This window comes from Copadichromis virginalis, linkage group LG1 (assembly GCF_057382275.1).
Source record: "Copadichromis virginalis isolate Kocher_CV1m ecotype Utaka linkage group LG1, C_Virginalis_male_GT1.1, whole genome shotgun sequence".
Lineage (NCBI taxonomy): Eukaryota > Metazoa > Chordata > Actinopteri > Cichliformes > Cichlidae > Copadichromis > Copadichromis virginalis.
Window position 1 is genome coordinate 21,226,778 of NC_140618.1, and position 27,015 is coordinate 21,253,792.

The window sequence follows — 27,015 nt, forward strand, 5'->3', positions numbered from 1 at the left end:
AAAGCTGATGTTTACATAAACGAGCATTTTTCATTTCCACACAGAATGAAAAACTCATCTTTGAGAAAACATGCTCCGAAGAAAGCCTCAACAAATTGAGGAAGGTCAACACTGAATTGAGGGTAAGAAGAGATGAGTGTAATTGTTTCTACACTGTAATGAGTTTGTGTTGTTAGTAAAAGCCTGTATGTTCACAGGCTGGAGTTGAGGAAACTCTGATTATGTTGACACTGAGAGACAGAGAAATATCAAAGGTAAGTAAAAAAAATTCCTAACAATGAAAGTTGAAATTGTCACATTTAAAAAAAATTTTTAACCTTAACTGTCTAGAAAGACATTCTTATGGAAAAGATGAAGAACGCTCATGTGGAGAATCACAGAATGATAGAGGTATGTTTGATATTGTGGAGCTTAGAGTTGAAGGGAGAATATTCGATACTTTAAATGCCATGACATCATATTGAATGCTAATCAGATGTTACTAGAAAAATGTTCCTCTATTCCGGTGTTGTAGGGTCTGCAATCCGAGCTGATGAGGTTACACGAACATTCAAACCAAGTTCTTCAGAGGTATTTTTAATTAATTGCTTATAAATGTAACATGGTGCTGACTGTTGCTTTCACTTCTCAAAAGGGCTCCTTTTGAGATTCATATGATTCTGAGAATTATAGGAGAATCAAGTTTAGCACAATACTACGCTATTAAACTGAGTGGCAAACTGTGTTATGATTTGCACTGTAGCTTTAAAAAGGGAGGATGAAAATCAGAGCAACAGAGACTGGGAAATCTCGACTCTCTAACACGAGTAATATCCATGTCTGGAAATAAAAGATGGATATAGCCAGCATAGCTTATCACTATGGTAGTTATCACTATGGTATCACTATCACTATGGTAGCTACCAGCATAGCTCTCACTTTGAACCATCAATTTTGGCGTTACTGCATCCACAGACACAAGTAGCTCCTAATTGGGCAAAAGTAAAAATAAAAATGCTAGAATTTTACTCCCCAAAACCGGGGAGAGAATGCAGACTTCCTGGACAGGCTGTTAGTAAAATTAGCTGTACATGAAACTTATTTGTCAGACAATTGCCTTAATAACCTAAAGGCACAAAATCCCACATCAGTTAGCCCACTAGTAAGCTGATGTGCTAGCATAAATAATGCATAACTTTAATCCTTAATGGAATTAACCAAGCGAGTGAGTAGCTTTATTTTGATGGGCACAAGATGCGACCAATCACATGCAAAGAGCGACTGGGGTCATACCATTATGTGACAGAAGGAAGGGGGGCAGACGTTCTGATGACAGGAAGCGTGATGGTATAGGCCAGGTACACAGGGAGACAGGGGGAGCCAGTGTTGTGCCAAAAACTGATCGTCTTCCAAAAAGTGATTTTCTATGTTTTTGTTTGTTTTTTTAAATCTAATGTATTTACTTATATTAGTAAATAGACTGTAATAAAAAGGATTTATGAAGAGGTTATATATAAAATAAAGAAATTACTTGTTTTGGAAGTATCTTTATGATGTAATTGTACCCATATAATCATCGGTTCTGTCCTTTTTCGTCACTTCAAGTAAGTTTATAAAACTGTGATGTTATTTTTACAATTTCTGCTGCCCTCTTGGTTAGATCTCCTTAGAAAAACACATTTTTAATTTCAACGACACTTTTTACCCCAATAATAAAAGTCACTTTGCCAAAAACTGATTGCAGCAGCTGCTTCGCGATAGGAATGTTCTTTTTGGCTCTAAATTACTAGATGTTCTCCACAAGAGAAGCTTTGACAGATTTTAGGTCAACAAGCCAAAACAGCTTAAATTCCATCAATAATTTTTTGGCAAATACCGGAAATCACTTTTTGGCACAACACCGTATTTTACTGCTAGCATGTCAGAAAAAAGTGAAGGAACGAAAACGAAAGAGGGGAAATGTAAAATGAGCAGCATCTGGCTGGATTTCAACTATATTGGAAAGTGCAGAATCTATAAAATTAGGAACTGGCCTTAAGTGATCCCAGTTTTTATTTTCAGCCATTTTCCATCGTGGAGGACAAAAGGTTTCTAACTTGTCCGGGCCTTAAACCTCATGTGTGTTCTCCCCAGTATAGTGGTAATTGCACAAAAATAAGGTTTTTGAAATTACTGAATAAAAAAATGCTACCACAAAACCATGCCTCAGAGTGTCTCAATGAGTCTCAGAGGCCTAAATGTGCGATTGAAGTCATTTCTAATTCTTAACTTGTTTGATCTGCTGCACACCAAAAACAAGAACAAGCATAAATTAAGGACTTTTATCTTTACTTTTATTACTTTTATTACTATTATCTTTATTGATAACAACCTATCTTATGGTCATTCATACTACACAAAGTAATTAATCAATAAACAATTACAGTTTCATTGTTTTGTTTTTTTTACTTTCTACTACAGAAATTTCTTTCTATAACAAAACAAAACAAAGCCAATGAAACTGGACAGTCTGGGCAATGAGCTACAGAAACTTTTGTGTAATTCTATAAAGTCCAGAGTTGTGCTGACGGATTCCTTTCTTTGTCACAGCAGTTTTTTCTTTATCATGTAGAAACAGTTAAATATGTGACTTCTTCACGCTGAAAGAAAAGGAGATTTGATGGTTCGGCCCCCTTAGGGCCAAAGTGGGCTGCATGTGGCTCGCCATGAAAAATAAGTTTGACACCCTTGCTCTAAGCACATGCCACTTTCTATGTGAGCTGTATGTCTATGTAAACTGATTCCCTTTTGCAGCCATCCTCAACTGGCCATTTTGTGCAACTGCAGTTTTTGGCACTTATACACTGGCTTACTTTTTCAGGCACTGTGAATGTGAATTGAAAAATGTATAAATTATCTTAACAAAACACATGGTTTATGAATGAGTGATTTTTTTTCTGCTGAATTCTGACAGGTATGAAAGACACTGTATCAGCCCTCAGGGACTTTACAGTCGTGAGCCTCCAAACCATCGCTCTCTGCAGAGTGAGATGAAGGATATGCAGCAGGTCAGTAATGCTTGCTGCCTGCAGATTATCTTTTAACAGCACCGCTCATTTCATGTAGTTCATGCTTCCTTCATTTGCAGGAACATCACAGAGTTTTAGATGATATAAGTCTCCCATCCCACACGCACGACGATATTCAAAGCATCATCCAAAGGATCACGAGTGCAGAAATAGCTCACCTTCTTCACAATAAACATCTCGAGAGGGTGAGGATGATGTTCATTATAGCAGTAATGTACATATTAAGAAATCTCACTCGTCTTCTCTCACAAACAGGACTGTGCTCCTGTGGAAATGCAGGAGAGGCCTTTTCCTCAACAGCAACAGGCAAGAATCAAGCAGCAGCTTCTCAATGTGTATGTGATTTATTTGTAACCTCCCTTTCTCCTCTTATGGTAACAGATTGGTTTTGGTTGATGTTAGTCTTTCTTCTGAGAAGCTAAGCTAATAAAACGAGTGTCTGGTTTTTACAGTGTATTTATGGGCATCTCCATTACATAATCATACCAGTTACCATCTTCCGTGTGCAAGACCGTATCAGGAATAAGTGCACTTTTAGTACCCCTTAGTAACTATAGACATTACAGTGATGTTTATAAAGCTGTGGTGGTGGTTTCAGGCTGCAGGAGCTCGAATTGTACAAGTATGTGTGGGAGGATAAAGGGGAGAAGGTGGAGGATCAGCAGAGAGCCTGGGATAGGGAACAAAAGGAAAGTCAGAGTGGGAGCCAGATTCCCATCAAGGAGGCCAAGAAGGTGGCTGTGGCGAAGTGGTGGAAAGCCCTCAGCGTAGAGGGGGCTAAGGTCCGAAGTAAAGACATTAAGTCAATTCAGGAGCTCTCTGAGATGCAAGCAAAGCTCAGGGAAGCAGAGCAGACGATCACTGATATGAGGGAGCAGGTCTGCCACCTGCAAGCATCACTAAGATCGTCACAGGAGCACACCGAGCAAAAAAACACCAATAGAGTTCTTCATACTGACAAAGGAAGCAATACAGAGAGAAAAGAAGAAGACAGAACTGCGGCGAAAGAGCTGAGAGATCAGAAGGATGCTTCAGTGATCACAGATCCTGTTAGTATCACAGACGGAGCAGCTTCAGAGCAGGACACCACAGACAGGCTTCTGGCAACCCTGAGGAGGATGGAGGCGATGGTCAACAACGCGTTGGAGACTGCCCAGCTGGTGAGGAAGAGCGAGCAGAGGGTGAGCCAGGTGAGAGTGAGGATGGAAGGGATCACTCACAGGGTGGAGGAGGCTCTGGGGAGAGCTGCAAACACTGATGAGGAGCTAAACATGCTGGAGGCCAGGATCACAGAAAATGCTCCAACTCAGGTTTGTCTGTGTTAGAAACCCATCTCTGCTTTACATAAAATCAAAGTTAATTGTATCTTTATTTAAACTTTTCACGCACAATTATGACAAGCTCAATCAGGATTTTTTTCTTAAGTATTTTTATTCATCTTTAGGCATGAAAAAAGATTTTTGAACTTCATTTTTTTTAAACATGTACTTTTCAAAGAGTTTTTTTACATGTTCACTTAATCAGTCCACTGACCAGTGGGTGACAGGATATGGAGTGACACATCAGTGTCCAATGTAGTGGTTTATGTGCAAGTATACCATCAACACTGACACAAACACAAGAAAACAGCCTTTGAATAGCTGTCCACTGTAGTGAGCACTATGCGTGAAAGGGTTAAATAAAATAAAACCACGTGGAAGAATTCCCACCAGCATTCTATAAAATATTTATTTCAATCTAATGTATTATTTCTATGGAAAAATGGACATTTTATTGGTCAGTAGAATTTTATTCTTGTTGCTATTTTTACCTGCGCTGTGATCCACTGTTGGAAGCGGATGATTCCAAACAACTTCCAAAAAAGAGCAATGCTCATTTATTTGCATTTTCTGTGGTAATGCAGTAGCACAATCAGCAGGATCACATAAACATTCTCACAGGATTTAGCAAAGTGTTCCACAAATTTTTCATGTGTACAGCCTTAAAGCCCATCACCTATTTTACTTGTAATCCAGTGGAAACAGTAGCAATCAGTTGTTTTTGTCTGTATTTTCCTGAAGTCTCCAGATCTAAATTTGCCAAATGATCATGAAGCAGATGCCACACGGTTAACGGCTGAACCCGAGGAAGCGTGTGGAACAGAGCGTTCTCCTCCTGCACCTCCATTAAACCCAGAAGTCAGTGAGCCTCCACAGAAGTCCATGAATGGTATGCATATCAGAGATCCATCTTCTGTGTTAATGTGGTTCTGTTAGATGCACATTAATTAAAGCTACTTCCTTTTATAATGGCAATCCCTGAGGATGTCTGGAAATAAACTGTGCACACAGCAGCTGGTACAGTGAGGGGGAAGCGGAGAGCTCTGGTGGGAGTGTATGATATCTATCAAAATGGGGCATGGGGAAAAGCAGAGGACGTAGACTAATGCTTTATGTAAACACACTGAAGTTCAAGTACTTTTTTTCTACAAACATATTTTTAGAGGCTTAACGTCACTCTTAAACGTTTCAGATAATCAAAAAATAATATATGACAAATATAACCAAAGTTAATACAAAATGCAGTTTGTAAATGATGTTTTCATTTATTAAAGGAAAAGGAGCAATCCAAACTTATCTCGTCCTGTGTGAAAAACTAACTGTTCCCTGTTTAAATCATGAATTAACTGCAATAAACTGCATTTTTTGGAAATCTGAGTTCAATGTCACCAACCCCACCAAAGGCTGATCACTTCCAGACCTGCTGAATCAAGAAATCACAATAGAAACCAAAGTAAAGCAGCTTAAAGGATCTCAAAAAGCAACACAGCATTCAGTGATCTAAAGAAACAACTGAGAAACAAAGTCAATGGCGTCTATCAGTCTGGAAAGGGTTACAAAGTCATTTCAAAGGCTTTGAATCACAGTGAGAGCCATTATCCACAAATAGAGGAAACCTGGAACAGTGGAGAACCTTCCCAGAAGTGGCTGACCTACCAAGATTACTCCAAGAGCACATCAACTACTCATCCACGAGGTCACAAAAGAACCAAGAGAAACATCTAAAGAACTGCAGATTCTGCAGATTGAGCAAAAATGGCATCAATGGGAGAATTTTTAAAGAGAAAACTGTGGACTGATGAGACTGATGAGTCCTGTCACATCTGGCTTACATCATAACAACAGGCAAACACCGTGGTGGTAGTGTGATGGTCTCGGGCTGCTTTGCTTCTTCAGCACCTGGACGAGTTCTGGATGAGTTCTGTTCTCTACCAGAAACTCCTGAATGAGAATCTCCATTCATCAGCTCAGAGAGCAGGACAATGATCCCAAACACACCAGTAAGTCTATTTCTTAAAGGGTTTGTAGTAGTCTCGTCTAGTCAAAGTCTGAACTTAAATCTGATTGAGATGATTTTGCACGACCTCAAAAAAACATTCATACTCAAAAACCCTCAAATGTGGCTGAATTAAAACTATTTTGCAAAGAAGAGTGGGCCAAAATTCACCCCCAGCATGTCTCATGATCAGTTATCAAAGGGTGGTACATACAATTATTAGGTTTAGGAGTAGGCTTGGATTGCTTTTTCCCTTATGAAATAAAACCACAATTTACCAACTGCATTTTACATCATCTTAGGTTATCTTTGACTAATATTAAAATTTGTTTGATGAGCTGAAACATTTAAGTGTGAGAAATATGCAAAAAAAGAAGAAGAAATCAGAAAGGACACCGTATGTTACATACATCTGTTCACTAATGTGTACACTAAAGTACCTACCGCAACATGTATTATTGCGGTAGGTACTTTGGCCAAAGCAAAGGTCACTTGTGTCCCATCTTGTCAAGAAAGGTCAAATATTTCCACTTTCTGCTTTCTCAAAAACAAGCCAGTCTTACATGTAACTGTTTATTAGTGATACAGAGTTTGGAGCTTGTAGAAACTCCTGTGAACCAGTGGGTGGATTTATATTTTCATGCGATGTTAAATGAACTTACAGTATTTGCCTCAGTGTGCAATTGTTTATTTTATCCCCCCATCTAAAGTTTATATTCCAGTACACTTATGGTTGTTTTTTGCTTAGCATGTGAAGCTGCATCCACACGGGCAAAGGCTGCGTCAGAATGAACAGTAAACACTTTATCTTACATGGTTATAAAGGTTATTCTGTTCTGTTTGACGTCTGTTGATTTGAATAGTGTGTAATAGTAAACTGTCACTATGAGGACGTCTCTTTTCTCTCCACATTCATACATGCACACATATAAAACTTCAATACAACTAAAGACTATATCCCATATAATCTCTTTCTCTATATAACCTATATAATCCCTTTTACACCTTTTTGCTAGTTAGAACTGTTCTGTAATGTTGTCCTGAGGGATTATGGATGGTAGTTTTGACAAGCAAAACTTAACACAAACGTAGCTAAGAGAACAACTGAACACTCAGCTTTTTGCAGTGTGTTTTAAGCAAGATGAATGCTGCACAACTGAGAAGTAGATCTAACTGAGAAGCTGACAGGACTGCAGTCTGCACTCACTCATGTATTTTAATGAGTTACAAAATGCAGGAGGCCAAAGCTTACACGAGAAACTGGGACTGTGGTGGAAGGTCGCGCCAATAAGCTGAACTCACTTCTGCTCAGTTTATTTCTTTATTGGCTTAATTGGTGTGTTACCCTCGCACAACATCAGTGTTTACTAATGTCATAAATCAAGTGAAAAATGGTTAATTTTCAGTAAGATCAGACTTTTGCTACCAAATTAGCCTGACTAGCCATTAGAAAGAATGCAAGTTTCAACTTTATACACAACAACTTCCCATTTAAGTTAACTGCTTCGATCGTTTTATACAGTCTGTGGAAAGCTATGCCATATTTATCGTCTCATTTCAGTCAACATGCAGGAATTATTTCAGTGTATAAAAACCATCTTGTGTTAAGGATCATATGTTAAACTAGACAATACACTTGCATGTGTATGACTAAAATCAGTGAAATTCATCCCACTGAGGAATAATCATAGCACTCCATCAGCTAGGGTTTTTTATTGTGGACTGTATTGGTGAACCTGCTGAGCAACTCTCTATCATTCATATCATTCATTATAAACTAGCAAACAGTATGATTAAGAATAATAAATATTCAGGTTTTAAATGTCTCTGAGTGCTGCAGTGCCTGTGTTGGTGGCTGTAAAACTATTTTATACACTTTTCAGTCTTCCTAGAACTAATAAAGCATTGATCTGGGATACTAAATGAACACTAGGCATACCAACCTGCTTTTAAGTTATATGTCTCTGTTTAAAACAAAGCACAGTCAGGTTACTTAAAGCTTAAAGATCCCCTGAAGCCTGAATGTAAATAATTTAGAAAAGCAGTGGGTCTCTGTGCTCTGCTTGGTATGTGGTGGCTGTAAACGGTGCGCTCTTTCGCGGGGCAATCTTTAGGTGAGAGAAAGGTGGAAATAACAGCTGGAAGCTGGAGTGTGAATTCATTTGTAGGCAGGTTGAACTCTTCTTCCACTAATAGAAAGAATTTGATCTGGCGAGGAAAAAAAAAAGTCCACGTTTTTTTTTTCTCCCTCATGGACTTGTGAAAGGATTTATAAGGTAAATACTAGCTGTGAATGACTGCATTGCATTACGCAGAATGTTTCAGAGTCTGATTTGCACTTTTTCATAAGCTACAATTCAACAGCTGGAACATAAACCCAGTTGAGAGTGTTTCTAGTACTGTATCCCCCTTTGTGTCTTCTTATGCAGGAATAATACTTGTTCTTGAGCAGCTCTTTCATTACCTCTAAAGTGACACTTTGATTTTGAGCTCTGAGGGTGCTTCTGTCTGAAAGTTGCTGATTTTAAACCCTTTGCCTGGTATCAGGAGCCCCTAAAGCAGCAGACAAGAGCTTTCAACCAGCGGCTCAAACACCTCATGCACTTAAGGTTGCCAGGTTATTGTTGCCCCTAGTTATCAAGGTGGTTTGTGGGGAACATACTTCCTGAAACGGGAGTTCCAGTAGTTCTGTCAACCTGATGAATATCATGCTGCTGGCAAGAGCCTCACAGAGCAGAAAACTCAATTTATTTCTTCCCTATTTGTTTTCTGTTTCTGTTTCTGTCTCTTTCACTCTCTCTCTCTCTGCATGTTTCACTTAGTCTTTTCTTTTTTTAACTCTCCCCTGACATTTGCATTGCACATGCTTTCCTGTTAAATGCAAATCAATCTGTTTTCTCTGTCTGTGCTCTGGTTCTCACAGGTGGCACAGGAGGAAGCAGCTACAGCACGGTAAGTAAGCGCTCCTTCTGTTCCATTACTGTAAAATGCACTATTGTTTTATATTTGAGAGGCAGAACTGAAGGTTAGGTGTGATTATTATGTCTTTTATGGTTTTTGAAGTGACTTGTGAGAAATGTGTATATATGTTTGGCTGCCAATGTAAGATAAAGTGTGACTGCTTCGTTTGACTTTAGGCCATGATTAAAAATAACTAAATTTGATTTCTGCTAATGTTTTAGTAGCAGTTATAAGCTGTTTGTACTTCATATGATTGTTTCATTGAATATTACTTCTAGCCCCTTCTTTAAAAGGGAAATAATAATATTTTTTTACTCTTTAAATAAACTCTAGTTGCCCTAAAAATAAGTGACAGTGTACTTTTATCTCCTAATGGAACATGTAGAAGCAGGACACAAACATTTAATGAACCTGAAAAACCCTGTCCTATAAAGGTATAGTATCATGTTATGATGCACTGTGCATCTAATCTAATCCCATTTAGTTCACTGTTGAACCATCAAACATACAAATATATTTTTTATAAAATATTTGTGTCTGCCATCTAGATGCTTGCAGTCAGAGTACCTAGAGCAGTGTTTCAGCAAAGATTTATCAAGTTTGGTCCACTCGTCTAGGAGGAGATAAGGAACATACAAACATGCAAAAATAGATACATATGCTAGGATCGTTATTTTACGATAGCTGATGAGATACTGTGGTAAAATATGTTTCGGAAGAAGTATGCGTTCTTGTGGAGCTAGTTTATATTATTATGGCTGCCTTTATTTTCTATTAAAGTTAACACTTATCTACTTAAAGTTACATAATAGTGTCTTATAAACTTGGTGGTGTATCATAAACTTCTTATATACTGGTTGTTTACAGCACAACCAGTATATAAGAAAAAAAGCTTTAAATAAAAACACATTAAAACCAGATAAAGTAAAGTGAGTAATATTCATCACTTGGCAAGGGGTATGTAATGAGTAGGACGTCTCTGGCAGATGATAGGAAATTATACAAATGGTTGGCTTTAAATAGGGCCAAATTACTAGACTGTACATACAGCTGTTTAAAAAATGTATTTTTCACAGGACTCTATACAGACCTGCAAAAATGTAAGTATTGCTTCCAGAGGATTTAGGGAGGTATGTCACAGCCAGGTGCTGATAATCAAATGACCTTGTCTAATCGATCATCAGCATTTGTGAGCCTCTCTGGAAAAGTGGAGGCTTTGGCAGTTTGCTGGTCTCAAGCATTCAGGTGTGTGTTTACAAAATGCTGCGTTCTTCAGTAAGTGGAGGTTCCAGCAAATTCACCCCAAGGTCAGACAGTACAATACTTCTCAGACTCTACAGGCCTCAGTTAGCATGTTAAATGTTAAAGTTCATGTCAGTACAATTAGATATAGACTGAAAGAACTGTGAGTTGTTTGGAAAGCCTCTTCACTCTAAAAAGAAGAGCATGGCTAAGGTTTGCAAAGCTGCATCTGGACAAACCACGAGGCTTCTGGAACAATGTCCTTTGGACAAATGAAAACATCATCATATTTGGGTCATGCAACGAGACAATGATCCCGAGCCCTGAAGCAAATCTACAAGAGAGTGGCTGAAAAAGAAAAGGTGTTGCAACCTGATGGAAATGCTGTGGCAAGGTGTCAGCAGAGCTGTGCGTAATGCAAAATGCCCATAAAACTCAATGAACTGAAGCAACACTTCAAGATAAGTGAGCCATATTTCCTCCCCAACGATATGAAACACTGTTAAAGCCGTACATACTTCAAGTCATTGCTGCCAGAGGTATTTCTACAAGCTACTGAATCCTGGGGTGTACTTATTTTTTCATACGAAGATAAAATTATAATCACAAGTTATTTTGTGACCCTTTGAAACACAAAATCCCCACCCACCCCCCCACCCACCCCAGGAGCAACCCTTATAGCAGGTAATTGTTTAGTCACCAGATGGACTAAATAATTACCTGCTAAAAGGGTAAAATAGGAATTAGTTTGTCTGCAACAATAATCTGATAATTTATTTTAATTTATTTGTAGACTCTAATATCATCATCATCATTGCCTGCTTAATAAAACAGCAGAATGTTATTGGCAAAATAGCATTAAGATAATCATCGCAATAGTCGTATCAAATAAGGAAAACAGCTGACTTTTTATCACAAGTTCCTCCTTTTAACAACTGTTTCCTTCACACATGATTACTTAAGACTTAAGCCCATGTTAAATAAAAATTTTATGCTGTAATTTGCTGTAAAAGTCAGCTGTACTCATACAAACAATGTGACTGCTGTCCTCCTTTTTTATACCATCAAAACTCAAGATGATTTCAGCACTTTTAAGACAAAGTAGCACAAATAACAGAAGCTTTGGAAGGGCAGTTTACCAAACATTAATGGACCTCAAGAGCCTGGAAGTGGATGCATGGATTCCTCCTAGCCAGCAGAGTAAACACAGCTCAGGCAGGCAGGCACAATCGATCCATCAGTTTCTCACAAACATGCAAACGTACCACAACATGCAAAAAAGTGTCCTACGCATCTGACAAAGTAAAAAGTGAAAAAATAACACACTTACACACACAAACTCTGAAGCAACAATAACATCATTTTGTATCTTTCTTCAGCTTTAAGTTAAGTTGAGGGATGATCAGGGGAGCAGCGGTCTGACACACACACAAACACACACAGAGAGACACACACTGCACAGCAGCTCACAGAGCCCTTCTCCTTAAATGGTCAAAGCTCCCAGGAGTGAAAGAGAGGCTGCTGCTGAAAAAAGACAGGGAACAGAGGGGACGGGAGAAGGAAGGAGAAGCCCTGAGGGTAGAGGAGTTTTCTGAAGGAAAGGCTGAGGGTGACGCTTTGACTGTGGGAAGTCGGTCTGACTTGGAGAGATCAGCCGCGGTGTGTGTGTGTGTTTCTCTCTACAGCACTACAGCACCCAACTCAGGTAAGGTGCATGCTCTCTGTGGACAGGTTTAGATGATCGGCTGGTCACAGTGGACTATCCACAGTTTCAGTTTAGTTATGGTCTCTGCAGCCTTAACAAACATGTGCATGAATATTTGTGGGTAAATGATATTCTAGATAACTGTTGGTGTGAGTTTACATAAAGTGTTTTTTGTTTGCATGTGAAACTCTGTCTCATGTTTCCTGCGCCTTCATATGTGACCATGCATTTTCTGAAGCCTGTGGATTTAGTCTGCTCCCTCATTCAATCCATTTTTTCTTTCTGACACTTCCTCTGACTTGTTATCTCAGATTGCGACTGCGTGGTAACCACTTCCTCTGTTGGCCCTGTGCTCTATGCTTCACACAAATTTTAAACAAATCTGGCTAGAGGGAATGAGCTTATGTAACAGGAGGAGGGGAGCAGGATGCTGGTCCTTATTTCTCCCTCCACAGAAAAAGTGACCACTAAAGTACGCTGCAAAATGAAGCTTCCTCATGAAATCAACAAGTACTTTTGTTTTACTTCTCTTTGTGCAAGTAAAGGAAAGAAGTCTTTAACTATTGCCACTCGGGCCCCTGTGTTCTCACCCCCCCCCCCCCCCCCCCTTTGCAGGAAATAATTAGAGTGATTCAGTTACTATGCAATATTTATCTCAGTCTCTCGGTCTGCTGAATAAACACCACACCATTTAACCTCCTGCAGAGTAGGTTGACTTTGTTTGGGCTTCTTCTTACAATTCCTCTTGGTCCCTGGGTCTTGGACCCAGAGTTTTGAGTTTCTAGGGTGCTTGGGATTTTCTGGTTTTGTATTTCTGATAATCTTGTATTTGGGGTTTATATATTTTATATTTTATATCACCTTTTGTAATCCCTTTCTGTGTCCCCAGTCGGATATGTCCCCATGTTTGTTTATATCCTGTTCCTGTTTCAAGTTCACATGTCGTACTCCTGGATTGAGTGGTTGTTATTTCCTGTTTTATTTTGATAGTCCCTTGTCCCCTTTGTGGTGTGTTTAGTTTTGCTTCCCCTTGTCTCATTAGTTGGATTCTGTTCGCCTGAGTCTTGTTTACCTCAGCTTTCTTGCTCCCTAATTACCTGGTGTGTATTTATGTCCACAGTTTCCTTCTGCTCTTTGACATGTTCTCCCTCATGTGTTCTCAGTAAGATTCCTTGCCATGGCTTATTTGTTGCTGAGCAACTTTAGTTTGTATTTTTATTTCCATTTGGATCCTACTTTGCCTGCCTCACAGCGAGCCTTAACAAAAACATAATCATTGATTCCTTTATTGTTCAAATTCTTTGTCTAAATATTTCTGTCCATAATTAGAAACAAATCAGGTTATGGCTGAATAAAAAATCTTTGCACAAAATTAAATAGTTTCATGAGTTCAGTAAGTTCAAGAGCAGTTAGCTAGAAATAACCAGTAGCTCATTTGTGAGTAACTCAGAAGGACCTCAAACTTGTTTTTTTCTTCTAAATTTATAAATAGCACCTGAAGACTTAAGACAGTTAATTACAGAATTAGAAAAAAAAGAAGATAAAAACGTCCTGGCTCTCCTCAAGAACAAAGCAACCAGTATCTGTCTCTTTTCTGCCAAAGTGAAATATCGCTTTAAAGTATAAAAACATCTGTTTTAAATGCTTCCGTCGCATATGACACTGTCCCTGCATTCAGGAAACGTCCTTGCTGCTCGCAGGGAGGAGTTAAACAACCCATTTCCTCCCCAGTGACTCACAGCCTTTCTGTCCCCATATGTTCCCAAGATCTTGTCATCTTTGTGATGACACTGAGCAGCACTCAGCATATTTTGTCCTTGAATTCTCAGAGGATTCGTCCATCACACGGCCACATGCCATACCTCTGAAATAACCATTCATTCATCACACCTTCCACTTTCCTGCGCATATTATTCAAAGCTGCTGCACGTGATTTGAAAGAGAAGGCAGTAAGAAGGCTCACATCTGTGCTGATTGGACCTATGTAAATTTCTCTTTTTCTGGTGAAATCAAATGAATGTGTGCGTCACATTAGCACACACAGGAGTTGTGTAGATCATGAGTGCACCGTGCTCCTCCGCAGAGTGGTTTAAAAATACAGTACATGTGATTTGCATAAATTTGTTACTGAAAAGGGAAGCGCTGTGTGTTCAAACAATGGTTCAAACAAGCTGCATGCATCAAGTCAGGTTGGCTTGTAGCTCAGGGAGCCAGGTAACTGCTGCAGTGTCCATGGTAAAGATCAGCTCAAACAGCTCAGACCTGAAACAAATAAATTATTATTTTTCCAGTGTGAACATCAGATGTGGTGATAATGTGGTTTTGTTACATTTTTGTTTGACTCAATAAGACAGCACTTTGAACGCTGTAAAATGAATACATGGTGGTTTTTAAAAGTCATTTATTGAGAATTGATTAATAGTTTTGTTGTTTTCACATGTACCACTATGATATATACTGAATCAAACAGCCTTGTTTTCTTCTCTTAATAAAATATTCTACATGTACACATTTGCAGGAGCCGCATCATAAATTTTGATTACACAGCTTTTACAGCTTCAGCTTTGATGATTACACTAATCTTTGCACTCATTTAAATTCATGTTCGCTGATCGTTCCCTGCTCTTTGGGTCTTATCTTGGGGCCAAGATTATTTAGGTTTTTATATAATTGGCAAATTTGAAGCATTTTTCTCATTTTCATTCTCCTCAAAACTAAATCCTGCTTCAGTTTGTTTGCAGTTGGCTTTTTCCTCTTAATGCTGCCCATATGTTGTTATATCTCTGTGTATTTTTCACACTTACATGTTTTAGATCATCAAAATAATTTTAATATTAGACAAAGATATCGGCACGGTGGTGAAATGGTTAGGTCTGCTCCCTGGGTTCTCTCTTGGTACTCTGGCTTTCTCCCATAGTCCAAAACCATCCATGAGCTTAGATTGATTGGTGATGACTGTAAATATGAAAGGTTGACTGTATCTATGTGTTGACCCTGCACCAGACTGGCTTCCTGTGGCAGCTGTGATAGGCTCCAGCTGTCTGATCTAGATAAGCAGAAAAGATGGATGGACAAAGATAATCCGAGTGAATATGAAATGCAGTTTTTAAATGGTGATTTAATTTAATTAGGAGAAAAAAATATTACCCTGGTAACTGGCCCTGTGTGAAAAAAGTAAATGCCCCTAGTCAAATCCAAGCTTGGCAGCAAGAATTGCAATCAAGTGTTTGCAATAGCTGCCAATGCCAATTTTACATCGCTGTGGAGGGGGTTTGGCCCAATCTTCTTTGCAGAATTGTTTTAATTCAGCCGCATCAGAGAGTTTTTGAGCCTTAATGGCTTCAACTGTGACTAGGCCACTCCAAAACCAGAGGTGGACCACTAAAAAGTTTAACTTTTGTCTCAACAGTCTATGAATATTTTCCCAAAAGTCTTGGGAATCATCAAGATATTTTTTTCACAAATGTCAGTTGAGCCCTTCTGTTCTTTTTGCTCAGCAGTGATTTTCTCCTTTGATGCACTTTTTTCCAAGTCTCTTTCTTATTGTTGAATCATTAACTCTGACATTAACTGAGGCAAATGAGCCCGGCAGATCTTTAGATGTTCTTCTGGATTTTTTGTGACCTTCTGGATGAGTTGTCAATGTGCTCTTTGGTTGGCCAGTCACTCTTTAAAGGGTTCGCGACTATTCAGGTTTTCTCCATTTGTGAATAAGTGAATAATAAGCTCTCAATGTGGTTCACTGGAGTCCCAAAGCCTTAAAAATGGCTTTGTCATACTTTTCAAATAGATAGACTTTGTTTCTCAGCTGATTTTTAGATCCTGGTATGATGTGGTGTTTCTTGAGATCTTTTACCCTATTTTACTTTGTCAGATAGGTTCTAGTTAAGTGATTTCTTGATCTGGCAGTAATTAGGCCTGGGTGTGACTAGTGAAACTGAACTTGGATTAGTCTTTTTTAATAATTGCAACTGCAAGTAACATGGGTAACTTTTATCTAATATTAGTTTTTTTGATGATCTGAAACATGTAAATGTGACAAATATGCAAAATTTAAAAAGGAAGAAGGCAAATACTTTTTGGCAGCACTGTATAATTTTAGTCAGGAAAGCTTTAATTAATTGACTTTGATTGCCTTCATGTGAATGAGACATGAGTCTCTTCCTCTCAGTAATCCTCCATCCACCATCCACTAAATCATTTTTTCATAATTTATCTAGAAGTCCTTCTGTTTGTTTTGCGCTGCCCCTCGGGAGCTCGTTGCCTCATTCAGCCTGTGAGAGCAAGTTAAACTGACTGTATCAGCGTTTTATAACAACAAAGCGCATCCCAGTCACTGTTTGTGTTCAAAACAGTAACCGCCTGCTGAAAGTCACAGTGTGGGAAGAAAAGCACATGAAACATTGCAGGCTCACTCGTGAGCAGTGCTTGTTTGTGATTTCAGTCACTTGTGCTGTAAAGCAGAGATGCTGCATGTTGTTTCTTTTGAATTTAGACAGCGTGTCATTAAGATCATGAACCAGACAAAGAAGGATTTCTTTTTTTTTTTAAGTGTTTCATGGTGTAGTGGTTTACGCATTTGCCGAACAAGCAACAGCTCTCCTGTTCAATCCTGGAAGCAGACAGGAATGCCTTTGGTGTTGCTTTAGGAAAAGCATCTGATATAAAAATCTACCAAATCGAAAATGCAGAGCTACCCACTGTGGTGACTCTGTGTGAATAAGGAAGCATTCCTTGAAGTCTTGTTGCTCCTGTTAAAACTCCCAATATGAACTCCTGGCATGTTTCATGTTATTTTATTCTCTGACGCTTCCTGATGCTCTGGCTGGAAATCATCATGCTCACATGAAAGTTTAAAACCCATACATCCGATGTGAGTCACGGTGATTTCATTTCTGATGCGTATGTACAGTATGCTGGGAAATCTCACTAATGTGCAGAATGGAGCTATTTTGGGAGTTGTTTGTGCAGTGCAATGGTTTTCTTAGTTCTGGTTTATCCTTTTTTTAGCTGTGGTTAGGCAGAAAGAAAAATGGCTAAAGTACTAGTTTAATAACTGCTGCTGATCGGAAGGAGCTCTCCTCAGCATGCCTCTAATCATGCTTAAAATGCATGTATTTGGTTTTCTGTGTGTTTATAGCTCCAGGAAGAAGAGCGAGACTTGCTGCAAACATCTCCTCTCGAACAAAGTGACTGTAACTTCAAGGAGTCCGGTGACGCCTCGCCTGCTGCTGAGACCCCTTTTGTTTTCCCGCACACCCGCTCTCGCCCTTCTCTGCACCCGGCCATGCCCACACTGCCTGAGGAAGAGGAGGACTCTCCAGAGGAGATGGACAGTTCCCCGAGCTCTCCCAGCACAGTAAGTGCAGCTGCTGTCCCTGTTTGATATTCTGTTTTTAGGTAAAACATCTGACTTCATACTTCATTTGGCCCTGAAAGGAATTTTTTTTTATCAATGTTGAGTTTTCCCTCAGAAAAAAGTTCCTTCACTGAAGAAGTCACTGATTCATTCCTTTTCGGTGAGAGCAAAGCAATATTTTCCTTAACTAAGCCTTCTTCTGTCACAAATGTTCCCTGCTGTTGTCAGACCAAGGCAGTGCTTTGCAAAGAATGACAGAAGTTAACAAAGTGAAATTTTGGCAACTGATTTGGTACATACTTTCCTTTTTTTGCACTCATGTTTTAGTTATTTCCCACTAAATGTTTGGAAATGAATTTCATTCCGGTGACTGATGAATGCTTTACGATTCTTTGAAAGTCACTTCGGCTGTCATAATAACTTTCCCTGAGCCAAGGTAAAGTGAGGTGTTTAAAAAAGGGTAAAAGCTGCTTTTACGTTTGCACAGCAGGATTTTTTTTACTATCTGACAAATACCTTGGCTCTGTAAAATATCTGCTTCATGTCCCTTGTGACAAATTTGAGCCCTTTGGTTAGATGGGAAAAAGCAATTTACCAACTTTTAAAAGAAAATGTGTGGCAAAGTTTATAAATGCAGGTCTTTTGCTCCTTATCGTTAAAAAAAAAGTATTGTAAAAACTTGCATAGATGCATATGTCACTATTTTGTACAACTTAAATGATTGTAGTTTCCTTATAGTGGAAATGTAGCTGTCCAGTGATGCCTGTTGCCCGCTGTGAGGTCACATAGATCAAGGCCTCAGTCATTTTTATATCTAAAATTACTTATGAAGCTAAATACAACAGGATAAAAAAAAACATGCTTAAGAACTTCTTCGGGGAGACAAGTCCACTCAGGTTTACCAGAGTTGGACTGGGCTCTCAGGTTTGGAGCCATGGTTTGAGTTCCCGTTCAATGACCACATCCTCTATCTGTTTAATGTCTGTTTAATGTCACATGACTCCCCTACCCCACCCCCACCAGCTAAACATCACTACTTTAAATGATATTGTGTTTAAAACACCAGAGTTTACTGCATTTTTCTGTGACATCAGTAGCATTTCCTGTCCTGATCCCTGTGATTGGTTATGTTTTGGGGGGGTTTGTTCTTAATTGATCTGTCTGAGTTATTAGTTTTTTCAGTATTTATGGCATAGAGATTAGCACTGTTGGCTGACAGGAAGAATATCCTGGGTCTTTCTCTGTGAAGTTTGCATGTTCTCCCCATGTCTGCGTGGGTTCTCTCTAGCTACTCCGGCTTCCTCCCAAATTCATAGACATGCAGTTAGTGGGATTAGGCAAACTGGCCATAGCTGTGAACGTGAGTGTGAATAGTTGTCTGTCTCTCTGTGTTAGCCCTGTGATAGGCTGGTGGTGATGGTAATGGTAATAATCAGAAGTTTTATCTGTGTGCCATTTGAGCGATCTCACCCTTGAAATATATAAAGATTAGAAATGCTTTCAAAGACTTTAAGGACAGATCTTAATGGGGCAGACTCTGAGTTTGAGTCATTAATTATCCCAGAGATAATAAAGAGTTAAACAGGCTAAACCTCAGAGAACAGTGACCTTTACCTCATAAACACACAAGCTAGATAAGAAATCTCTGAAGAAAGTAATGAAACTGTGTAATATAATCTTCAGTGCATAAGTCAACACTATAAAAGTATCCACCCTTATAGGAACAGAGCCACGGTGAATCAGCAGCCTGTCTGCAGCAGAAAGACTCCTTTTTCAAGAATCTATTGCAAAGATAAGCTTTAAGAGCACCTCTCAAAGAATAAGGGTTTCATGTCAGTCTGTATTTATTTGCGTACTTACCTTTAGCAGCCTTTTGAAGCTATTCCACAATAGTGTTCATCATAACCTACTAGAGGTGACAGACCTCTTTGTGCTTAAGTGGGTCAAATCAATATTCTCCTGTTAGTGCCAGATTTAAACTGGTTTGTTGAAATTTGGCTCTTTTTTTGTTTTTTTGGAATATGTAGTTTAAGGTTTAAGTTAATGTTCAAAATCTACCTTTAACCCTTTTATTGTGTAAGTTCAAGCTTAATTTAAAAAGATCTGCTCCTTATTAAGGTTGTGTTTAATCTAATATCACAAACTGGCTGATGTGTTAAGTGATGCACACTTAAGTTTTTTTTGTGTTGCACAGTTAGTACCAGGTGAAAGTCGAGCTGTTGTCATGACTGCGCCCACCATCGTCTACCCAAAGCAGGCTAAGGTTGTCCATCAGGATGGGCGTCCGCTGGAACAGGCCAGGTAATCGTCCAGTAGCTTTCTCAATTTTAATTTGAAACAGAGACAGCATTTCCAGATCATCACAGTTTTCTCTCTCAGACCACACAGTCCCAGAGCTCGCTTGGTCAGAAGCTCCCCCGGGGTGCCCATCACCACAATTGGTGGGTAAATCACACAAACACACATACATCACTGTAGTTTTTACAGTGTTATGATGTAATAGTTATTATTTGATGTAGTGCAGCACCATATAAAAAATTTCCACTTTATTTTTAAGTGTTTTTCCATAACTAAACCGTTCTTAGGTAAACATTTTTAACACTGTGTCAAATCGCGACTTCTCACAGTGACTTTTTTTATATAAAAGATATTTCAATCAGATTTGTTGAAAGACCTGTCCAGCGATGTATAAAGATAAATTAATGTTCTCACTGTGCGTGGATACACAAGAACTCTTACAACATTAAGACTAAGTTTGGTCATCTGCATCCTGAGACTCACACATGCTTGAAATGCTTTTGGCGCTTTGATTACTTTTGATGTTTAGCTTGTTGCCCGTTTCCGAGAAGAGGAGACGATAAAATCATCCCCAAGTTGGCGAGCACTCATCACCTGATTTCCTGGCTCATATCCATCCGTGAATTATTCCTTGCTTTGAGATTTTAGACCAATGAATCCCACATAAATACACTTGAGACACAGCTGCTCCGATACAACAGAGCATACACTTTTGATCTGATATATTTTGAAGCCTAATTTTGTGTTTTGTTTTGTTTTTTACGGCATATTATCTGCTTATATTTTGGTACCAGAAACAAGCAGAAATTTTACGGGTCTGTGTGCATTTGTGTGTCACGTGTGTATTATCTTTCTCAGACAGCACAGGTAATGTGATTGACCTGGTGAAAGATCCGCTCCCGGAGCTGCAGCTCTCCGAGGAGGATCGACAGAAGAACCTGGAGCTGCTTGAAGAGGCCAAGAAGGTCAGCGATCGCTTCCTGACACGCCGAGGCCGGCGATCCACCAGCAGCCTCACTGATTCGCCCACAGGTAGCGCGCACGCACAAACATACACAAACATAGAAACTAAAACATTGCACATAGATTTATGAGTGTGAAGCTGGTGTCTGAGCGTTTCATTTAAATTAAAGATGTTTATAGCTTCAATTTTTATTTCACAACCCCGCTACCTCAGGTCTTTCACCGACTCCAACGCCATCATCCTCACCGTGTTCATCGAGAAGCAGCTCACTTACTGTGGCCCCTCAGACCGGTGTGTGTTTTCTGTCTCATGTCTGGATTCTTTGGATTTATTAACAATAAACTACACTCCTCATTTTTAACCTTTTTCCTAATTTGGCGTCATTTTTTCACTCCTTGAGTTGGTGAAGATGATTTGTAAGTTGTTTTCTGCTCTTTCAGCAGCAGGACCCTCGGAGACGATCCAGGTAAAGAAACTGATCTCACTGTTAAACAGCTTTCACCCACAGTGGTGTGAAGTATGACATGTTTGCCACATTTGGCTCTTTTTGTGTGTGTTTTTTTAAATGTTCCTCTATTTAATTTGCTTTATATGAAGTGGAACATTGTCTCTGGAAAAAAAAAACAGAACAAAACAAAGAAAAAAAAATCACCATTGGGCAAATTTTAATCAGGTTAGTAAATTTTAACAGAAGAAAGTTGTTATTATCTCTTGTAGTATCAGGAGGTGTTTCCAGGGAGGGAGCAGCCTGATGCAACCAGCCAGAACCAGGAGGTACGATCAACAGGCTTACTGTGTTTTTTTTATTTACACACCAAAACTCAAATGTCAAATGTGACGAGGAAAAACACAACTGATCATTGAAAGATTCAAAACGCCTCCCTGTGACCTTTGTCAAGATTTATTATGTTATTCTCAGGTATATATTATAAGTTGTCTGTTGTCTGAATTTCACACCAACCTCAGCTGTGCAGTCATGTGAAAAAGAAACACTTCACAGGACTCTATGCAGTCCTGATTCAGTGGCTTGTAGAGACGCCTCTAGCAGCAATACCTCGAAATCTTTATCTTTATCAGTCTCTCACAGCGTTGTGGAGGAATTTTGGCCCGCTCTGCATCACATTGCTTCAAGTTTGTTTGGTAATGATGAGTTCTTTGAACTCAAGGTCACGGTCAGAGGTCACATCTTTGAAAATCTCTTTGAATTCAAGATTCAAGAGCTTTATTGTCAATACAGTAGTATACACAGTATACAGTGTACCAAAATGCTGTTTCACCCTAAGCCCCCCCACGTTCCATTTATAAATATATAAAGGATATATCTCCAAGAGATATAAAACTAGGAATTACAAATAAATAACATGCTAAGTAAAAATTAAGAGATAAAAAGGTACTAATTACTAACTATACAATTCTATGCAATACTAATGCATGCAATGAATGCAACAACTCAAAAAGGGAGTCAGCTAGAATTTTAACATTTGTGCCATATGTGTATTCACTAAGAGGCGGAGGGATTGCACCGACAGCCTCCAGGTTTTCTTTAGGTTCTCGGAGTGTTGCACGGCCTAAGCTCTGCACTGGGACGTCCACTCCTGGAAAAACTGTGGCATTGTGTTAATAATAAACTAATAACAAACTAATGAACTGACAAAGCTTCTGCTTTTATAGAGGTGCTCACACTTGCTGATGATCAGTTGATTAAGTGTATTTAATAATAGCACATGGCTGCTGCTTACCTTCTTAATTCCTGTGGAAGCAGTAAGGGTATACTCCGTTTTTCACAGGACAGTATACTCTGAATCTCAGCTTCTAACTATTAGTTTGTCCTCACAAGCATGCTGTAGTGCTACCCTAGCTTCTCTTATGAAGCACCAACATGTCCAACTGGAGTGTTATCCAACCGCTTTAATGCCTGATGAAATGCACATACAGTATTTCTCTCATATCTTGCCAACTTTAGGGAAAGCTGTTGGTGGACTGGAAGTTAGCTGACAAAAGGAAAGTGTCCTCGGGGACTCTCACACCTCGTTTTGCTGTTCAGAAAAACGGTGAACCCAAGAGTCCTACAGTTGTCAACAAATCAGACGAGTCAAATCGAAGTCCAAACCAGGCTCCAGCCACAGGGGTCGCCAAGCCTGTGCCCAGACCTTCTACTCAACAGGCACCGTGTACAGCAGAGATTAAGACTATTGGGGCCTTTCCACCACTAATGAGAGCTGTTTCCTGGGATGCTGTAGGCAGTCTTAACTCTAGAAATGGAGCCCCGGTTTTCCCTTCAGAAACTGAGGACAGTTTCTCAGACAAGCCCAAGAATGCTGGTTTAAAGACTTCGGGGTACAAGGATTTCCCCACCCCACCGGTGGGTGCACAGAAGCTGTCTAAACTCAGAGAGGTAAAGCAGCAATTCAGTCTTATTGTTATCATTTCCTCTTTTTATGTGCCAGCTGTCCATTTGGTAGAATGTTGTAACAATTATATAAAAATGCCATAATGTTTTGTGTGTGTGTGTGTGTGTGTGTGTGTGTGTGTGTGTGTGTGTGTGTGTGTGTGTGTGTGTGTGCGCGCGCACAGGAGCACAAGCTAATGCGAAACCAAAGCATCGTGGGATCGAAGTTACCAGAGCTGAGCGAAGCTGCTGAACAGGAAAAAGGTGACGCTCCTTGTTTGCCCTCTTGCCCTGTGTAAGACAGAAAGTACTTTCAGAAGCACATTCAGCACACTGGGGGTGTGCACTTCCTGAAATCTGATTCGCTTCAGAAAATGACGACTTTTTCTTTTCTTTCTTTTCTGTTTTTTTTACCTCTATTCCACCCCTGACAGTACTGCAGCAGAAAGGAAACTTGTGCTCTCGTTTTTTATCAGCAGATGGCATTATTGTTAAAGCTTGTGAACCACAGAGCACCTGATGAAAAGAGGAAATTATGCTTATGTTCTGAGACTTTAAAAAGTCCAATCACTAAGATTTTGCTTGGAATTTACTCCGGTGAGAACTGGTTTGACCACCCAAAGATCGATGTATTTATATGGGACTAGTAGTAGTAACAACACTCTCCTCCTATCTCCTATTTGGTTTATGTCAGCTTGCACAGAAGATATCAAATTACCTTAAACTTAAATTATTCTCCAGAAATAATTTTGAGCTCTAATTTGTGTAGCATTGTGTCTGCAGAGTCGCCGTCATCACTGAACACACCTACCAGTGACACAAATGAAAGATCCGACGCCATGCCCAACATTTCAGACTTGATGCTGAGAAAACTCAAACTTCATCGGGGTCTGCCTGGCTGGTGTGTAACAACCTGCTGCTGTAGTTAACATTTAATTTATAACCATCTATCTCACTGTTATGAGTAATGCTTCCATTCTCTCATTTCATTCCAGTGCTCCTCCACTCAGCGAAAAAGAAGTTGAGGTTGGTACCTGATCTCTGAATTTATATTCTCACCAAGAACTAGATAAGAGGATGGATAATGGGGTTTAGTCTGTAAATTAAAGGGGAGCAATACTGACACACTGGCCCTTATTCTGTTTATGCATGTGTACACTACATTAGGTACACCTAATTCAAACGTTATTAATGAAAATATCCAATCATGCACTCAGTGCATTGATCAGGGACATAGACACGATCAAGACGACTCACTGAAGTTCAAACTGCATCAGAATAAGGAGGAAACGTGATTTAAGAGACTTTGAATGTAACATGGTTGTCAGTGCCAGATGGGCTGGTCTGAGTAAGAAACTGCTGATCTGCTGGGTTTTTCCAAACAATCGTCTGTTCAAAGAAAATTTCCAGTGAGTGGCAGTTCTCTGGGTGAAAATGCTTTGTTGATATCAGAGGTCAGAGGAGAATGGCCAGACTGCTTTTGGGCTGATAGGAAGGCAAGAGTAACTCAAAAAAACACCCATTACAAATATCTCTGAATGCACAATGCATCAAACCTTGAAACAGATGGACTACAGTAGCAGAATACCACACTGGGTGCCGCTCCTATCACTAAGAACAGGAAACTGAGCACCTTTGGGACTGATTTGAGGCTACACCAAGCATCACTTTGACTGAAAATAGACAATAAATACTTCCATACTGATGTATCTATGAAAATCTAATTTTACCTAATAATGCCAGTCGATATGATGTAATATAAAGTAATATTTATTGCAAATTTGGGAAATAATTTTGTTACAGCAGTTAGTTTGATAACTAATCTTAGTAAAAGACTGGAAACAGCTAAATGATGGTAACAAAATCCACCTAACAGCACTTCTGAAGCTCATTCACATATTTTCTGTGCACAAAGTCAGTTTACACAAATAAATGAGCAAATATGTTTCTATAGAAGCTAAAGACACTTTATCTTATGTAACGTTTGGAAGCCTGAAGGGAGTGGAGACTCGACCAATTTAAAAATGTAATTTACTTCTTTAAACAAAGAAAAGAAAAACGAAACATAAGTTTAAGCAGATTCCAAATGTTCCTTTTCAAATAAGACATATTTGCTTTAACGTTCTGACTTGCGCCTTTTAAATTATCCACAGTGATTAGCTGCACATGAGTTAGAATATAGCAAATCATAAAAGTGACTGCCAGCAGTAAAGTGTTTGCTTTGAACAGTGACTTGTGTTCAAACACTGGAAGCAGATGGATTGTTCCACTCAGGTTTGAGCTTTTTCAAGTACATGTGCAAGTGTTTGTAATAACCTGTTGTGTTCCCAAAGCAGATACTTAGAATCATAAAAACTTTATAATTCCCTGCTGGGGATATTCTTGGGTAAAAGTTGCTCGTGGAAGTTGTAAAATTATACAAGAGATGCAAAAACAATTACATGGTCGTCAGAGGTTGCCTGCCTGGCTTCGGTGGTGTTCTGTCAACAGGAAAGTGTTTTTCTGTTCCTGATCAGTCCAAAGAGACTCTGTGTGATTTCCTGTGGAGAAAATCCAGGCATCTGTGACGCTGTAAGCCCCGGACTATAGCCTCTCGCGCTGCTCCCTCTGGGATGTGTCTGGATCAGGACAGTCAGAGGTCATAGATTTCCTCTCAGGCGTGTATGTTGGAAAAACCTCTGCAGATTAGCTTTGATCAACATAACAAAACATCAAGAGGTCGAATGCCACACTCACAGTTTGTTCCCCATGCTCATCTCAGGGACGCTTGATTCTCACACATCAGTAACCGCGTGCACCGACTCCCGTCTATGACTATTTACAATGAGTTCATGTGTTGCGATCACAGGCAGCTCACCTTCATTTTAATATGTTTCTTAATCTGAGTGTTGAACTGCATTAGCTTTCTTTCTACAGAATGCATTCGTCCAGCTGTCACTGGCGTTTCGTAATGACAACTACACTCTGGAGACGCGACTCAAGCAGTCAGAGAGAGAGAGGAACCTGACTGAGGAGGACACGGAAAAAGAATTAGACGACTTCAAAGGAGCGCTAAAGGTTGGTCCTCGAAAGCAGAGGCTGATGTAAGATAGATGATAACTTACAACAAAAGGAGATTTCCCCCTGGCTCTTTAGTGCTCATTCATTTATTGAATGTTTCCTGGACGTGTCCCACAGTAAATATTTTTCTTGCCTGAGGTGCAATAAAGGACGCACACTTTCTCTTCCTGAGATTTGCAACAACATGTTGTGTTTCTTGCAGATGACTGCGCCGATGTGGCAGAACCTGGAGCAGCGCGAAGCCTATCAGCGCCTAAAAGAGACGGTAGCAGTGCTGCACAGGCTTGCCACACGGCTCTCCAGCAGAGCAGAGATAGTGGGCGCAGTTCGCCAGGTGCAGTTACACACAGACGAATGAGAATTTTATACAATTTAGTGAAACATGCTGCGAAAATACACGAAACAGCTTATTGTTTAAACAACTGGTACTCCAGGAATGCCTGTTTGGCAGCGTTTTTTAAATTATGCTGAAGGATTTTTATCTGATGTCATGGCTGACCTCAGGCCAGCTAATGAAAACATCAGGAAAAGAGCTTCAGCTATTTAAAACCCCAAATCAATCAGATGAATCATTGCTTTTGTGTACAGCTACCAATCTATTAATAGCAATCTATTAATTCCTCTTTTTCATTCATGAGTGTGGATATTTTTAGAGAAATACTTGTTTGTGTTTTC

The 27,015-nt window shown here is 39.5% G+C and overlaps 1 protein-coding gene across 2 annotated transcripts in view; it reads left to right on the top strand.

Moving 5' to 3' along the window:
• irag1 (inositol 1,4,5-triphosphate receptor associated 1) overlaps positions 1-27,015 on the top strand; it is a 36,554-nt gene that overhangs the window by 3,240 nt on the left and 6,299 nt on the right. The window contains exons 8-30 of one of the 2 annotated variants that reach the window (XM_085454263.1): positions 45-122; positions 198-254; positions 331-390; positions 515-570; positions 2,933-3,026; positions 3,107-3,232; positions 3,303-3,382; positions 3,646-4,357; positions 5,108-5,255; positions 9,286-9,314; positions 17,411-17,629; positions 19,824-19,930; positions 20,009-20,070; positions 20,786-20,959; positions 21,105-21,182; positions 21,332-21,357; positions 21,609-21,665; positions 22,855-23,286; positions 23,466-23,544; positions 24,064-24,181; positions 24,276-24,306; positions 26,197-26,337; positions 26,543-26,674. In XM_085454263.1, the coding sequence (XP_085310389.1) occupies positions 45-122; positions 198-254; positions 331-390; positions 515-570; positions 2,933-3,026; positions 3,107-3,232; positions 3,303-3,382; positions 3,646-4,357; positions 5,108-5,255; positions 9,286-9,314; positions 17,411-17,629; positions 19,824-19,930; positions 20,009-20,070; positions 20,786-20,959; positions 21,105-21,182; positions 21,332-21,357; positions 21,609-21,665; positions 22,855-23,286; positions 23,466-23,544; positions 24,064-24,181; positions 24,276-24,306; positions 26,197-26,337; positions 26,543-26,674 (3,096 nt within the window). Of the gene's footprint in view, positions 1-44; positions 123-197; positions 255-330; positions 391-514; positions 571-2,932; positions 3,027-3,106; positions 3,233-3,302; positions 3,383-3,645; positions 4,358-5,107; positions 5,256-9,285; positions 9,315-17,410; positions 17,630-19,823; positions 19,931-20,008; positions 20,071-20,785; positions 20,960-21,104; positions 21,183-21,331; positions 21,358-21,608; positions 21,666-22,854; positions 23,287-23,465; positions 23,545-24,063; positions 24,182-24,275; positions 24,307-26,196; positions 26,338-26,542; positions 26,675-27,015 lie in introns of those variants that run through there. The other variant, XM_085454255.1, reaches the window with a different exon arrangement.